The sequence below is a fragment of the Mastomys coucha genome, unplaced genomic scaffold (genome assembly GCF_008632895.1).
Source record: "Mastomys coucha isolate ucsf_1 unplaced genomic scaffold, UCSF_Mcou_1 pScaffold1, whole genome shotgun sequence".
Taxonomy (NCBI): Eukaryota; Metazoa; Chordata; class Mammalia; order Rodentia; family Muridae; genus Mastomys; species Mastomys coucha.
Window position 1 is genome coordinate 61,563,371 of NW_022196891.1, and position 12,038 is coordinate 61,575,408.

The following is a 12,038-nucleotide window of genomic DNA, read 5'->3' on the forward strand; positions in this document are numbered from 1 at the left end:
GCATACCGTGTTTGTTCTTTTGTGATTGGGTTACCTCACTCAAGATGATATTCTCCAGATCCATCCATGCCACTTTCTTCTTGGGGGCCATGGCATGTCCTGGAGGAATGAGAAAGGTAGAATTACAGAATCTAGCAGTACGTCACATTCTCTGTGTAGCACTGGAGAAGCATACTTAGGCTAGAGTGGGGAGCACTGGGGAAAATACATGCCATGAACTGGAGGTTAAAGCATTCTCGGAAGAAAGCAAGGTGTAGCCTCATTAGGACAATTTATACCTGCGTTAGACTCAGTGTTAAGAAGCCAGCGTGTGCTGTGAGCACCATAACATCCTGTGTGAAGCAGAGCTGTTTTTAGTCTCCTGACTTTATGAGAGTGTGATTTTCTTATTTTCCCATTTCTTTCTCTTTCAGTGTACCCAACACTTTAGCCAGGTTTATGACAAATGCTTCTAACAAAACAAGATTTTTATTTGTAAAAACTACAGGTAGATAAGAAAACAGAGACATTAAAATATCCTCTTAAATATTAACCACCCAAAGTAAACATTTCTAGCATTCTAGGTGGAAACGCTTTTGATATGTCCTCATGCAATTTTTTGTAATAGTATTTTTATTGAGTATATTCAATTTTAACAATATACTTGTATGTGCAATGTAAAATATTTCTGTATTACTTAACTTTGTATGGGCTTTCAAATATCTGAGTAAAAGCAATCAGCTCACATTTTCCATGAAGAGGAAACCACTTGCTATTCGGGTCACACAAGTGTACACACTCACATACACACACACACACACACATACACACACACACACATACACACATACACACACCATTGTAAAGCCAACAATTCATGTATGAATAACTAATTAACTAATCAACAGCATAATAGGACATCCTTCATGCCATGCATCATAACCTAAGTCAAGCTCTGGAGTTGGGGTTGGGATGAAGAACTGGGTCTGGATAGGACAGAGTAAGGTTCTGGGCTTGTCCCCTGCTCTTATCCTTACTACACTGAAGTCTATACAGCTTTGAAGAAGAACTCCGAATTCCTCAGCTGGGTTATCAGAGGGATCAGACCCTTCCAGGAAAGCTACTCATTGCCCCACAGTCCTGCCTGTGGGTGTTCACAGCCAGGGGGTTGCCACTCACCCCAGCTTCCTGTGACCTTCCAGGTCCCTTCTGCTTTTAGCCCTTTGTTTACTCTGAGGGAACTTTCTCCGCTTCTTACTGGGTGTACATCGAGGGTGAAATACCCACATGTGGTTGAGGCAGGAAGGTACCACGAGGCCTGAAATCCACAAGCTATTGTGACACTTCAGAGGGAGAGAGCCTTATCAGATAATTTCCCTTGTCACTGTCCCCGCAGCCCTCTACACTCATCCTTGCAAAGTCACTGGAGAGCTGGAAATGACTCCACCGTGACCTCACCAAACCAAGGACCCACACCCTTTTCCCCTTTGCTTTTCCAGCTTACAGCCTTCCCCATCACACACACACACACACACACACACACACACACACACACACACACACACCACATGAACACAGGAAGACTTTGCAAGGGGCAGACAGTACCTCAGTCTCTGTATAAGTTGATTAGATTGAGAGGTGTATTGCCAGGACAAGAGAGGTGCAAAGAGCACCTTAAATCAAACTGTTGAGTTAGCCGACCCAGGACCGCTGCCTCGCCTCCTCTGACTTAAAGCCATACACTGCATAACCAAGACAAGGAGCAGAAGTCCCCGAGACCTTGTTTACAGTTAGTCCTTCCCTTCCGAGTGTCAGCACAATTCATCTGGGCTTCATTGCTCTGTGGATCGAGAGAGGTCCATCCTGACAGCTACTGACATTGGCACTATGAATCTATTCACTCTTGATCTGACCGACACATTTTAAGATATTGAGATTCAGAGAGGTTAAGTGATCTGCCCAAAGTCACAAAGTGTCAGTACCAATCTAAGCCAGTCTCCAAGCTCCTCACACTTGTGTTTATATATGCTGCCAAACAACTGTAAGACCTGATCTCATTTTTACTGAAAATTGAGCTTGGCGGGTCATTTGTGTTTGGTGCTGTAGGTTGAGACTTCTGGCAAGGGGTAGAAGTTGGCATTTACAGACAACCAATGAAATATGTATCCACTTTACTCCCTTTTACATTTACTCTTTGAGTATGACTTAAGTGATCTATATAGCGAAAAAGTACTATGAGGCAAGAGTTACGGTTTTTCATATATAAATATAGCAACCAAGACTGTAAAGGGGTCACCGTGCACAGTATAAGCTAGGATATAGACCCGAATTCTCTCACCACTCACTGGGGAATGGGAAAAAATCACCCCCACTTTCACCTCTAAGTTCTTGGTATTGTTTACTGGAAACATCACTAGGTTTGTTTCTCAAAAAGACATCAAGAGAGCAGCTTTCCCTGAGGTCTAGGGGCATCCAGCATGAGGCACACCACTCTGTCTCTAAAGCGCACCAAGTCCCTTTTAGAATCGCTTCTGAAACCCTGAGTGGGTGAGATCTCAGTCTACCATAGGCTGTAGCTGTCTGTCACCCAGCTCCCTGCTCCCTGATGTCTTGAAGAGAAAAAGCTTGAAATGCAAACAGAAAATGAGCACCTTTAGCTAAATGTAGAGAAAGACAGAAAGCAGTCATACACACACACACACACACACACACACACACAGAGAGAGAGAGAGAGAGAGAGAGAGAGAGAGAGAGAGAGAGAGAGAGAGGTTTGAAAATGCCAAGCTCTAACATAGGTACCCCTCCCCCTCTGTCCTCCCCACTGCAGCTGTCTCCTGCACTACCTTGCTCAGCCCTGAGAATGGATCCATGACCTGTGTCCAGCCTCTTGGGGATTCCACCTACAAATCCACATGCCAGTTCATGTGCGATGAAGGATTTTATCTATCTGGACCAGAAAGATTGGATTGTTCTCCATCTGGACACTGGACGGGCACCCCTCCCATGTGTGAAGGTAGGCACTTGGGTCTGTCCTTTCTTGTGACTTCTCAGATACCATCTGAGAGGAAAGAATCGCCGGAGATGAAGATGCGCCTGAGTGAACAGCAGGCGTGAGGATCTAGACCAAAAATCTCTTTCTTTCTGAATAACCTTTTAAAAAATTGAGTAAAGCACTTCATTCTTAACAATGCCTTCTCATCATCATTGCACATGAGATCAGCAGTCTAGAATAACGAGAGAAGTCAGCATTATCCCCATACTACAGATGAGGAAGAAACACAGGCTCTGGGGTGAGATGGCCTGAGGGCATCACCATTCACAAATGATGATACTCAGCTATGCACGGAAGCACTTATTTTCTTAAGTGCTCTTGCTCTTTTCTACCATACTCTCCATCCATCTATTTCTACATTAACCTTTACCCATCCCACTACATCTCAGAATGTCACACCATGTGGGATGGCTGTGATCTAACCTTCCCGAGCTCCCACTTTTCTTTCTTTATGGGCTTTTGACTCAGTGAGAGCAGAAACCGTGCCTCCTTCATTGTATCTGTGTATACATATGCATAGGCATTCATATGTCTGTATGTGTATGCATGCCTCTGTGTGTGCACATACATGTGTGTATAACATATGCATGGCTGTGTGCACATGTATGTGAATATATGTGCATGCACATGTGTACTTGTATGCATGTGTGTATAATATATGTGCACGTTTCTGTATGTGTGCCCATGCATGTGTGTATAATATATGTGCATGCCTGTGTGTGTACATGTATGTGAATGTATGTGCATGCATGTGTGCACTTGTATGCATGCATGTATAATATATGTGCATGCCTGTGTAGTGTATGGGTGTGTATGTGCAGGAGTTGTATGCATATGGTCGCAAAAATAGGATGTTTGGAGTCTTCCATCACTGCTTTTGACTTTATCTTTAAGACACACAGTCTCTCACTGAACCCAGCACTCACACCAATTAGCTATGCTGACTAGCCAACAAGCTCCAGGTATCTACCCAGCTATACACCCTCAGGGCTAAGATTACAGATGTATGTGACCATGTCTGGCTTTTACACAGGGCCCGAGATCTGATCTATCCTTGTGCTTGCCAGGCAGGTATTTAACCCCCCCAGAACCATCTCCTCAGTCCCTCCTTCATCTTTATGTCACCTGCAATAGTAAACAGAGTCTAAATGAGTGGGTAACAAGCGAAGCTAATCGCTTCCTGGTAACACTCTCTCGAGTGCAACATGCTGGCAGTGGGAGGTGATGGAACCCTCTGAAACAGGGTGGGCCTCCCCTGTCTTGAGCTTCCTGGTAGCACCTAGCAGGCACAATGTATTGCATATGCTACAAACATGCTCTAGGCTCTAAAACAGAAGTGCACTGTGTTAGTTCATTTGTAGTTCCTGTTTGGTTTCCAAGGGAGTCACTGTTCCTATTTAGAGTTTGATGTAGTCAGAGTTAGCAAAAATAGAGAGCAGCACTTCACATAGATCTTCATATTCAGTCTACACAAGCCACCTCTAAAGAAGCTATTGCTATCTGCTTCTGAAAGATGAAGAAAACGGTGCATTAAGAGAATGAGTAGCTGCCAATAGGCACATTGCAAGAAGGGCAGAATGGCTGAATGCAAGGTGTTTCCAGCAAGCCACACTGCCACCTAGTGGCAAGGCTTTGAAATCCTGGATCACTTCCCTGACACCTACCATTGCTGTTCTCATCACTGACAAAGTTCCTCACTCACTGTTCCTCTGGAGATCCTGTCTGGCCACTGAGTTCAGTCCCTAACGCCCTCCAGCTCCATCCTTCTGCTTTGTCTGTTTATTCAAATCCAGCTTCTGAAATACCATGAACATGTGCCCCGGGACCCTGGGATGGCTCATGTCTCTATTTTCCTTCATTACTTTGTTTTAACGGATGAATGCAAGGATCTGTAAAACACCCACAAACAGCCTGTTACTAGAAACACCTGAGCCAACATCCCAATTTTTCATGAGGCAGGTCATAAAAGTTAAAGGGTCTTAAGAATCAAAAGTGGCTAAGCTAAATGAATTTGACAGTACCTTCGGAATGACATTGGATTGAAGAAACAACAGCGGTTATTAATACTTACTGAAACGTGGTATTCACATGTCAGATAATCTAATAATGAAAAAGATATGAATCTAAGCAACATCTGTCTCTTCAACCATTTACTGGAACAATTTAAGGGGAAATTGTTGTGAGCCAATTGGAAACCCATCTGTTCAGCTCTCTGACATGTGCTTGCTGAACACTATCTCCACCCCCTGAAATCCATATAACGGGAGTCATGTTAGACAAAATGAGTAGTTGGGGCTTTTAGAAGCTTTACATATGGCAGGTTATGTATGGTAAGCTAATGGAGAGGCAGTGTGTGACGTGATAGTGTATGAGTTCCAACAATAAGCCGATGAATTCAGAGAAAGCCATTCAGCCTGTGGTGACTGCCAACAGCATCAGAGAGAGTGTGCTGGGTGTGCATCCTGGAGAGTGGGTGGGATGTAGTAATCAGAAATGGAAAGAAACAGGGCATTGTGAGCCAAGGGTCAGAGGCAAATACAGAATCAACTTACAATGCTCGAGATACAGTCAGTAGTCAATAACTGTCAACTATTGAGCGAATAGACTTTGTGAAATACAGAATGTCTGAGAGAGCATTAATATTGGGGCTTTCTCACTTGGTACTCCAGCCATCAAGTGTCCGGGAATCTTCGCCCCAGAGCAAGGCAGCCTGGATTGTTCTCATGTCCATGGAGAATTCAGTGTTGGCTCTATCTGTCACTTCTCCTGCAACAAGGACTTCGAGCTACTGGGATCTGAAAATGTGGAATGCACAGTGTCTGGAAGATGGTCTGCACCTCCGCCAACCTGCAAAGGTAAAGACAGCCAGGGAGGTACTTTTCCCACCAGGATAACACAAAGCTCCTTTATGTGGCAAGTAACTATTACACCTATTTTTGCAGTCAGCACAGTTGTAGGTTTTAGGACCTTCGAAGGCGTGACAGAACCTTTCTGTTCAGGAATAAAAGATGCCCCAATTTCTATGAAGAAATTTTTCATGTCTTTTAAGCCTATTTATCTCAGAGATCTCTATTGAACAGAGTGGTACTTTGTACATCATTGCTGAGAAGGTTGGGGGGTGGGGTGGCGGTTATGGGCCCAGCTGCTTCAAACAAGGAATGAAGGCACAGAGAGATCAAGTATCTGCATCTTATCACATTGCAGTTTTATGGCCAAACAGGAACATCGCTTTATTTCATCTTTCATGTTGACCTTGGGCCACGGGATTCTACATCCCCCTACAAAGCTGGAGAGCTCTGGCATTTGTCTGTGTTCAGTGTGGCTTTCTGTCCAGAGTTGCTCAATCTTTGGAGCAGCTCTCCTGCTGACACCTTTTAAAGACTGTTAGTGATGTGGACTCTGCCTGCTTCTTCTTATAGCCAGGACAATGGTTTTTCATGGGCACTTTTTAATACTATTTTTTGTTTGCATGTTGTGTGTGCACACATGTGTGAGCAGGTATGAGTGCCTGTGTGCATACATGCAGAGGCTAGAGGAAGCCAGCGAGCGTCTTCTCTGTTACTCACTCCCCATCTTATTTTCTGAGACAAAATCTGTCATTGAGCCTCACCTTCTTGGCTAGGGTGATTGGCCACCAAGTTCCCAAGCTCTAGCTGTCTCCGCCTGCCAACGCTGGGGTTTTAGGCACACACTTGATTATCCTTGGTTTCTATATGTATGCCGTGCATGGAGCTGAGGTCCTCTTGCTTTCAAAACAAGTGCTCTCACCCTGTAAGCCCTTAAATAATTTCCCTCATGTCATTTTTTGTACCTGAGATTAATAGATTTTCAGAGCTTCCTTGTATAAATTGATAGAGATATCTTGTTACAAGAGAAGTGAGAGGCAGTTATGTCACGACAGTCTTAATTCAGATATGATCCTTTTGCCTACAAACATACTGAACTGAATACTTTAAATTAAAATATTTTTCTCATGACAGGTGTAACATCACTTCCTGTCCCACCGCTCCGATGCCCTGCCCTCACAACTCCTGGACAGGGCACAATGTCCTGCCAACACCACCTGGGAAGCTTTGGTCCGAACACCACTTGTTACTTTGGGTGCAAAACCGGATTTACACTCAGGGGAGCCAACTCGATCCGCTGCCGGTCTTCAGGACAATGGACAGCAGTGACCCCCATGTGCAGAGGTAAGTAGGCAGGAGCAGGACTTCAGGAGCTATCTTCCTGCGGGTTCCTGCGTTAGTCCTTGTGTGTATCTGCCTGTTTAAATTCCACCCAGCCCTGACAACCACGGCAAGCACCCACTCCTCCCTGAAATCCACAACAATCCCAAGCGGAAGAAATGTGCAGCAGCTGCTTCAACTTGGCCATTACCCCGGCCAAGTGCCCTGGTACTTATGTCCACACGTATCAGAGCTGAAAGTGTGCAAATGTAAAACCAGCTCAATGAATTGTGAAGTATGAATTGTGACATTATTAATTAGGTGACATTTATAAGCTTGCAGTGTTTTTCATCACGATTGGGTTTAAGATGTTAGCCCTGAGGGACATTTCCTAAGGACCTACCACACTATTCACAGAGCATGGAGTCCCCAATCTCCTCTGTCTTGATGTCTCCCACAAAACATAGCATGGGGCTTTACAAATGCTGTGGCTGCTATATAACACTTAATTTTGAATTAAATCAGATTTCCCAAGGTTCATTTGCTATTCACAACTTACAAAGTATAATCGGACGTTATCTTTTAAAAAATGGTTTAAAGAGGATCATGGTCTCTCCTTCTTCCAAACTTCTAGTGTCCAGCTGTGGGGAATGTTAAATAAGTATTTTTGTTAATCACAAGCTGGCATTATTGATCAACACATCAATAATAACAAATAGATATAGATTCGATGGTGTTTTCAAAGGGCAAATTTTGTAAAGAGACTTTTTGGAAGCAAGACCAGAGCATTTGTTGATCTTTATTATATGGTGCCATGCCTCATTCTTGTTCTCTGGCTAGTATTATCTCAGTGCATGCTTTGTCGAAGTGTTCTTTTTAAGAGCTGCTGTGTGTGACCCTTGGGTGTGGCTGACCTCCTTCAGGATGGTGGTTCACATCTCCTCCATCGATTGGCAACTCCAGTCAAGTTCAAAGCAAGCCACAGTCCTCCCTTCAGCACATCTGTTTCTCACACATTCTTTATTCTCCCCTCACAGCTGTCAAATGCTCAGAATTGCACATGGACACAGCAGTAGCGATGAACTGTTCCAATCCCTGGGGGAACTTTAGCTATGGATCAACCTGCGCCTTCTACTGCCCAGAAGGACAGTCACTGAATGGCTCTGTGAGGGCAACCTGCCGAGAGGATGGCCACTGGTCAGATGCCATGCCAACTTGCCAAGGTACAGTTTTTAAAACTTGGTTTTAGGGCTGGTGAGATGGCTCAGCGGTTAAGAGCAATGACTGCTCTTCCGGAGGTCATGAGTTCAAATCCCAGCAACCACATGGTGGCTCACAACCACCCATAATGAGAAACAAATTAAAAACAAAACAAACAAACAAACAAAAAAAAACTTGGTTTTAAAACACCAGCTTGATTTGGAAAACAGAATCCCTGTTTCTTTCCCATACATTTCTTGTGGTAGATTTTCTTCCCGTTGGCCTGATGAATGTTTTACAATGAGCCACAAAGGGTCCCCTTCACTTTATACAGAGCCCTAGGGATGAAGCTGGTGCCTGTGTGGATCCCTGCCACACTCCTTGTCATTGTTTAGGTCTGTGATACTAATTTTCCCACTTCTTATAACCTCTGCTTAACACACATTGACACTTCTTTCACAGAGTCCTAGTTTGTTATCTCAGATCTTTACTTACCATCTACCTCTAAAGACATCTCAACTTTCAGCTGTACCCCATCCCTTTACCCCTCACTCCTCAGCCCCATCCCTTTACCCCCTCACTTCTCAGCCCCACCCCTCTACCCCTCACTTCTCAGCCCCACCTCTCCTCACTTTCCTTAGCTGGGAGGACTACTTTTTGTTGCATACTCACATCTTCAATTGAGGAAGAGAACTCGCCCAGATATTTATTCTGTTTACCCCACAATTTTTGACCTAAATTAACCCAAGCACTTAAGTCTTAGGATGCGTTCAAGCCCTGCTTCCTGTTCTGCTGCAGTGGGTTTCTGACTTTGAGTTCTTTCCTGCCAGGTTCTTGGCATGGGTGGGGCCTTTGAGGATCCTGCTTGCAGTTCTATCCCAGTCCTTGGGATGCCTCAGGAAGGATGACTGATCCACGCACACTTCGCTCACACCTTGCATGTGTGTTTATTCTTTTAGCAGGGACAGTGACAATCCAGGAAGCTCTGACTTACGTGGGTGGCGCAGTGGCTTCTACTACAGGCCTGGCAGTGGCTGGGACACTCCTAGCTCTGCTAAGAAAGCGTCTCAGAAAGAAAGGTAAATAAACACAAAGGAGTCTTGTTTTTTGCTCATGATTTTGGAGTGACGCGATAAAATCAGTAGTTTCTGTTTAGAAACAGTTTGTTAAAGAAATAAGACTGAGGTTTGTGATCTCGAGTTCTGACTGTCCATCAGAATCACCTGTAGGAATTTATGAAAATACAGAAATTCCAGATTTTTCTGTCTCTCTGTCTCTCTGGGTGTATGTGTGTGTGTATGTGTGTATATGTATGTATATGAGTGTGTATGTGTGTTTTGTATACTAAGCCAGTACTGCGACACCAACCATTATATAATTTTTCCAAAGCCTTCTCTTAAAATTCTGTTGGAGCATCCGAGGGCTTCAGGAGCCTCCTCAGTTATTGTAAATATGCTGTGCTCCTTTCCCCTCACTCACCCCCTGCGATAGCCATTTGCAAATCAGCTTTTACAGACAGCTAAGCTATAGGGAAGGCACACGAGGTGGGGGAAGCTACAGTCCTGTAGGAGAAACAGAGAGCTTCGAGAGTATGCACACAGACAGGTGGGAAGTCCGTGAGAACAAAAATATAGCGCAGATATTCCCAGAACATAGAATAATGAGATGGCTCTTAGATCAGACTGGTACATCACAAAGGATTTCTCAAGATGACCTCTTCAGTTAAGGGACCTGGCCAAGCTGAGAAGGTGAAACGGAGTTCTAGCAGAGAAAATCGCACAAGAAACCCATGAGAGCGTTAACACAGAAGCGGGGAGGGGCCTAGCAGCCAAGAGTGTCTGAACCCACCAGACTCACAGACCAGCCAAGCTGAGGCATAAGAAGCCCGCTGCTTCAGTAGACTCCTGACAACATACTTAATAATACTTTCTCTCCTGCAAACGTGCGGTTGGTGAAGCTTTAGGCATGAGACTGGCCAAAGGGAGGAAGACTCTACCGGGGAAATTTCACCAGCCTGCTGTCAGAAAGAGAGCTTAGGCCTAGGTGGGGAGGAAAGAAAAGGAATGCCTGGTCCTTAGACTTGCAAATATCCTCTTTAATATGCTGTGACCTGTAGCCTGCCCAAGGGCTTCCTGGTTTCACAAACGTTCCTCTCTAAACTAATGAGGCTCACTCTGTCCTTCCTTGTAGAAAGTAAGTGGGGCATTGAGAGCCAGCTGATGCTCAAGCTCAAACCCAGATAACTGGGAGGGGCTGTGCCAAATGATCCCAGCCCTCCCATCCCACTGAGGCAGACAATACCTAATCTCAACTGCTCCTCTTATCCTCCTCTTATCGCTCTCCACACAAAGCCACCATTGCTTTGAGCACTCCTGGGCACAATCTCCTGGTGATAGCAATGGGTGCTTTCTTGCTGAAGGGAGAGATGTGCCAAATAGTTATGAAGAACCCCTCCAAGAAAGTGCACTCGCTTAACCAGTTCAAGAAGAAGGCAGAAGGGAGGGCTTGTCACAAGTAGGCAGGCCACGATCCATGTCAGGATTGCATTATTTCCTCCTGCTTCCCCCTCCCCCGGTCGGTCTACTGACCCTGCAAACCACTGCCAAGTTGTCTCTTCAGTTCTCAGACAGATTCAAGGTTATAAAAACCGCCAGTGGCCTCCCATTGTTCTCAATCTCTGGCAATAAATAAATCTATGAGTTGTGGGAGGTGGGCATCTCCTGGGCTCATCCCAACCTAGATTCTGTGTTTAAATAGCCCATTGTCAAGTTAGAGGCCAGTGCTATAGTCATGGCTAAAGATTTAACGATCAGAGTCTGTTGTTTGGGTTAAGACAGGAGACCCCAGAGGAGAAAACAGAAGCATCCCCTGTAGTTGTTATGGGTTGACTTATAAAACTAGCATGTCAAGGAACTAGACACTCAGACGCAGCAAAAGAGAGCTCTCAAGGGCCAAGGCTGGAGACCTCAGAGACAAGAGGTCAAGGTGGTTTGGTTTGGTTTTGTAGAAAGTTAAAAAGAAAAAAAAAAGGTAAGAGAAATTTTGGATTTAAATATTACAGTATTCTCAAGTTAGCCTAAAACAAGCCCCGCCCACCTTTCAGGTCAGATGGTTCCTGCACTCGAGTCTCCTAGCTTTCCTTGATCATTTCTGGCAACGGTGACCTCACTGTTTTCTTTTATTCTCTTTATTTCAGATGATGGAAAATGCCCCTTGAACCCTCACAGGTAAGCTGGGCGTGTTCTGAGCAAGAACATGTTTTGTCAGTCTGTATTGCTATGTCAGAGGGGACATGTGCGACACTTCCTCCTCTCTGTAATAAATCTCTGGCAATGTCTTCCCTGTCCTGAGAAAAAGCATGGTTAACATATGTCAGCTAAACGTAGTATTTTAAAAATCAGCCCACAGGAATTTTCAGACACCTGAGTCACCCCCACACACACACCTCTGCTTTTCACTGGCTCTTTCTCTCAGTGGATTTGCTGTGTGGGCGCACTTCATTACCTCACTGCTTAAAAATAATCAATCGATACCTCATTGTAGTATACAAAGAGAAATAAAGTGTCGAGTGATTTATAACAGAAACAACATGCTAAAGTCCTGGTGTGTATACTAATAAATGTTTGGAGACCATTGGACCT

General features: G+C 44.6%; 1 protein-coding gene across 1 annotated transcript in view; it reads left to right on the forward strand.

Moving 5' to 3' along the window:
• The window catches only part of Selp (selectin P), a 35,794-nt gene that overhangs the window by 21,390 nt on the left and 2,366 nt on the right, over positions 1–12,038 (forward strand). The window contains exons 9-14 of the mRNA XM_031387596.1: positions 2,807–2,992; positions 5,701–5,886; positions 7,012–7,221; positions 8,235–8,420; positions 9,357–9,476; positions 11,594–11,624. Coding sequence (XP_031243456.1) covers positions 2,807–2,992; positions 5,701–5,886; positions 7,012–7,221; positions 8,235–8,420; positions 9,357–9,476; positions 11,594–11,624 — 919 coding nt within the window. The remainder of the gene's footprint in view (positions 1–2,806; positions 2,993–5,700; positions 5,887–7,011; positions 7,222–8,234; positions 8,421–9,356; positions 9,477–11,593; positions 11,625–12,038) is intronic.